Source organism: Limulus polyphemus, unplaced genomic scaffold (genome assembly GCF_000517525.1).
Source record: "Limulus polyphemus unplaced genomic scaffold, Limulus_polyphemus-2.1.2 Scaffold4830, whole genome shotgun sequence".
Taxonomy (NCBI): domain Eukaryota; kingdom Metazoa; phylum Arthropoda; class Merostomata; order Xiphosura; family Limulidae; genus Limulus; species Limulus polyphemus.
In genome coordinates, this window is record NW_013670440.1 from 42,996 (window position 1) to 47,791 (window position 4,796).

Sequence of the window (4,796 nt, forward strand, 5' to 3'; positions counted from 1 at the left end):
AAATTTCTTAAATTTGTAATGCTTTTCTTTAATTTTATCTTTTAAACTCTTTGTGAGGCAACCTGGTTTTTTACTTGCAGTTTTTCTTTCTATAAGGAATATGTTTATCTTGAATATTTGAAATATTATCCTTAAAGTTTTCCACATTTGATCAGTGTCTCCAAATAACTCGGCTGTCCAACTGACAACAGATAATTCTTGTCGCATCCCTTCAAAATTTGCTTTTTTGAAATTTCTAACCAAAATATCATTATTCCTTATCTCCATATGCAGTAAAACATCGAACCTAATAGAGCACTTGCACCCAGATGTTCCCCAATTTCTCCCCTCTCAACAATTTCTATATTAAAAGTTAACAATAAATTGTTTCTAGCAGGGTCCTTGACAAATTGGTGAAGAAAGTCATCTTAAACAGTTTCCAAAAAAACTTTCTCCCTCGTGGTTTCAAAACAGTCTCACTTCAAGGCTAAATTTTGTTTGATTAAATTGAAATAGATGAATTAGCTAGGGTTTGTAACTTAGTCCAAACATTCCAAATCTGCTAAGGGGTGAACACTAGCTCAAACAAAGTGAATTAAGTTAGAATATTAATGAAACTTTAAGGCCTAAAGCTATGAAAAAGTTCTATGGTTATCTAAGTAATACAAATCTCACTGGGGAAAGACTGTATAATAAATGGCATTTAATTCTCAATACTAAAATACCTACTAATTTTTTCAGTGATTTCACAAAATTAGCATCATCCATCTCTCCCTTGCTGTGGTCAAGGGTTTTTTTAAAAAGTTCACCTGCATTTACTCATTTTTCATTTAAGGAATATGGCATTTATGTACTTCCTGTTCAGTGTCTGAATCCTATCTACCAAAAAAGTTTATTTTACCACTACAATACTTCTCAGTCAGAGCACTTAGTGCTTTGTTACTAACACTCTTTCTTATTTCAAGCAAATATTAAGGCTTTTTTCTAAGGTACATTTGAAACTTTAACATGCAGGCCACAACTATCTTAACCCATTACCTGTAGATGATGGATATTTCCGTCACTGAAGTTCTATGGCTCAGCTGCGAATGATGGAAATATCCGTCAGTCGCACAAATATAACTATAACTCTATGCGAATGATGATAATTACTGTTTTATTGTGATTGATGGCAACTCAGTTTTATCTGTGAGTCAGAAAATGTACTCAAAGACAACGGCAATTTTAATCTGAATGAAGACTGTTAATTGTAAATTGAAGTACTAGGTTTACATTCAAACTGTACTCACATTCAAGATCTACTAGTTCTTCCCAGAAAGTATGGTGAAATAGCCTCATTATCAAAAAAGGGGAAGATAGCATTTCTTGCATCTGTTTTTACACAAGCTGAGTTTGCCAAACATTGTGACAAAGGAATTAAACGTATCTCATGTAATACTGACCAGCCTCACCTTCCCTAGCTCAGACCACGTTTGATAGTCTAACAGTAGATGATCGTTATTCACAGATGGGAAAAACATATTCATACAGAACATCAAAATACAGACGATTTGTACTGATATTTTATCCACATACAGATATATTCATTTTCTAACTTATGAAATGGTTACAGTCATAATATTTGCATATTACAATGTTATACAGAGTTATCTAGAAGGATGATGAGGCCATACATCAAGAAGTACAATATGATCAGGGATGAGATAAAGTTCCATATCTTTCAACATCCATTAAATTGAGATGATTCAGTAAAAGCCAGCTGTTTCAAGATCACTATCAATTCATACAAAGAAGATGTATTACAAATAAAATAGTCGACTTGCCAAATATTTACAATAATTCTTACAGCAGTCTTTCTTTTGTAACCAAGTCAAATACTTGATTTATAGATGGTCTTATGGCATAAGAAAAATTTAAAACTAGTCTACAACATGTCAAAAATAGTTCAAGCTTAAAACAGCAGAACATTCATATCTTGTTAAAAAAAGAAAGAAAAACAATACCTTGGTTAACATGTTCTTTAAGGAACTTTCGTTGAAGTCGTCTTTCCTGAGGTTTCATTGCCAATTCCTTGGTAGCAGTACCAGCTATATCAAAAGACATCTCACTATGTGCTTGTTTAACCTCCAAGGCTTTACTGGCATACTCTGCTAATAAACTATCGTCATCATTCTCACACCAGCAGTTTCTCCTCCTCCTTTTCTTGTTCACTCTTTGATCAAAATAAACACTTCGACACTTGCGTACTCGCCACCGTTGACCATCATGTATACATTCCCATTTCTGTTCATGATTTCAATTATGTATTCTTAATATAATGAACGTAAAATCTATTTATTAAATTAAATAACAACAAACACGACAGACTGATCTTTCAATCTCTACTTGTCAATTCCATTACACTTTTGTAAAATGCAGAAATTACTTGAAAATTGAAATTAAGTTTTTTTCTTCAAACAAATAAATTTATCAAAAAAACCATTGAATACCGACTTCTGTTAAATTGACAATAAATGATAAAATACATAGAGATGATGAAAGTGGTCAAACTTTGTAATTTTCTCATGTAACAATATTAAACTGACTGAACTAACTGTACTAACCTGGAAGGACTTGCGAGGTGAAGAATATTCTGGTTGTCATGTAACAATATTAAACTGACTGAACTAACTGTACTAACCTGGAAGGACTTGCGAGGTGAAGAATATTCTGGTTGTCATGTAACAATATTAAACTGACTGAACTAACTGTACTAACCTGGAAGGACTTGCAAGGTGAAGAATATTCTGGTTGTCCACACTTTTCTGCAATCAGTTTTTTTTTTTTGACTGACTTTTCAGAATACATGTCTTTATAGCCTTTGGTGAGTTTACTAAACAAGGTAAAAAGTAGAGTACATGGTATAAGTACTTGATTTTTTCCTGTGTTTTCTTGATTATATATTTAGGATTACAATCAAATAGTTGTTTTATGACAAGATATTGAAAATTTTTTACTTTTAAACGTTCTACACAAAATTGATAATGAATTGGCTAAGAGAACCTTTATAATAACCAGATTTATTTCATTCTGCAGTGTTATAGGTCAGATTTTAAGTAGCTAGAATGAGTACAGTAAAAGTAATTCGATGTTATGTTACAGGATAGGATTATTATTTTTAACTTTAATGTAAAATGAAGCTTATTGCTAGATATTTCTATTAATTTAAATAAAATGATAACTTAGACGTTATCAATAACGCCTAACGAAGTTGTAATACTGATATATCGAGCTAATGAAGGTACAAATTCTGGTTAACTAATTAAGTTTGAACCAAGAATAAGACATTCTCTCATCTTGAAGGTTCTAATATTAGAAGTTGCACATACCGAAAATTACAAACATCTCAAATCTCTCTGATAAACAAGTTACATTGTAACTTAAAGAAATGGAACATCTTTTTTTCATAAGGATCACTTTTCTCAATAAAATTAACCAATAAAGTTAGAATATCTCCTTATCTTGACCATCAAATTGTTCACATTTCAGTTTTAACATTCAACAGAATTAATGCACATGTATTACATTAACCTCTTATTGGGACTACAGTGAACATTCTTTTCTGAACACAATTCAGATACTATACAGCTATGCTTTATAAGTACTTGAAATATATCCTTCACTAGTAAACAAATTTATAAACTACAGATATTTTCATTAGGAAATGAGAGTATGATGGAAAACTTTCTGGATGTTGAAATATCAACATTGTTTTCCGATAATGAAAGAACAACCAATTCTTATTTTCACAATTAAGAACTTAGCTGCTCAGATACAACTCTGATGAAGGAAAAAATTTAGGTCAACTAAACAATGCAGCCAAACAGGAATAAATTCTACCTTAATCATTTTAATACAAGTAAATGTGTCACATCTCATCCTGACTTGGCAATGGGATTAAGTTTCTAAACATTAAAACAATCAGAATAAAGTATCAAGATTTAATTTAGATCACAAATCTAAATATTGTTCAACCTTGTGGAATGAATCTAGAACCTGGAATCAGTGATCTCCAATCATTGGTCTGTACTCTGTCAGAAAAATATTTATTTTTTTTTCATATATTGTGAACTCTCGAAGTTTACCCCTAATTTATGTAATGTTATTTATTTATGACAATTTTCCATGCCTGTCTTTAGAAATTGGCCTGCTTAACATTTCTTTTTCAATCTTCATGTATCACCTTGATTTTACTTAAACAACACTTAAGTATAGTTTTGACTATTTCTAAAGCAAAGCATTTTTTTTACATAACCTTTTGTTTCCAGCAATGTTGCACCAGAAATGAGACACACTTACAATACTACATTCAAAACTATACAAAAACACTTCCTGGAAGCCCAGGTGTCCTTCATGATGTCACTCAACTCCTTTTATATATATCACTCACTCAATTACACCACTATTCTCAGTTTGCCCCTGAAGAAGAAACGTCCACCTTTTGCAAGGAAAATATCTTGGTTTAGGGTTAACTAAACACTTCTTACCCTCTTTCAATGAGAAAACTTTCCCGCCATCCTTTCTTTAGCTTCACTTCTTTAGAAACTTCTCTTGAATTACTACAAAATATAATTTAATATATTAAATATGTTTGCCAGAGAACTTAATCCTACAATTTAGAACTAGAAACAAAGTTACTACCAACAGTGTAATACATTTTTTTCCTGTTTTTCCTATACATTTAGGATCAAGTCTCACAAAAAAAAAAAAAAAAAAAAAAAAAAAAAAAAAAAAAAAATTTTTTTTAAAAAAAAAAAATTTTTTTTTTTTAAAAAAAA

The 4,796-nt window shown here is 30.9% G+C and overlaps 1 protein-coding gene across 1 annotated transcript in view; it reads right to left on the reverse strand.

The window, feature by feature from the left end:
* Window positions 1–4,796, reverse strand: part of LOC106471742 (putative extracellular sulfatase Sulf-1 homolog) — a 37,135-nt gene that overhangs the window by 18,726 nt on the left and 13,613 nt on the right. The window contains exons 7-9 of the mRNA XM_013932365.2: window positions 4,506–4,577; window positions 2,737–2,851; window positions 1,983–2,262 (exon numbers count right to left, since the gene is read on the reverse strand). Coding sequence (XP_013787819.1) covers window positions 1,983–2,262; window positions 2,737–2,851; window positions 4,506–4,577 — 467 coding nt within the window. The remainder of the gene's footprint in view (window positions 1–1,982; window positions 2,263–2,736; window positions 2,852–4,505; window positions 4,578–4,796) is intronic.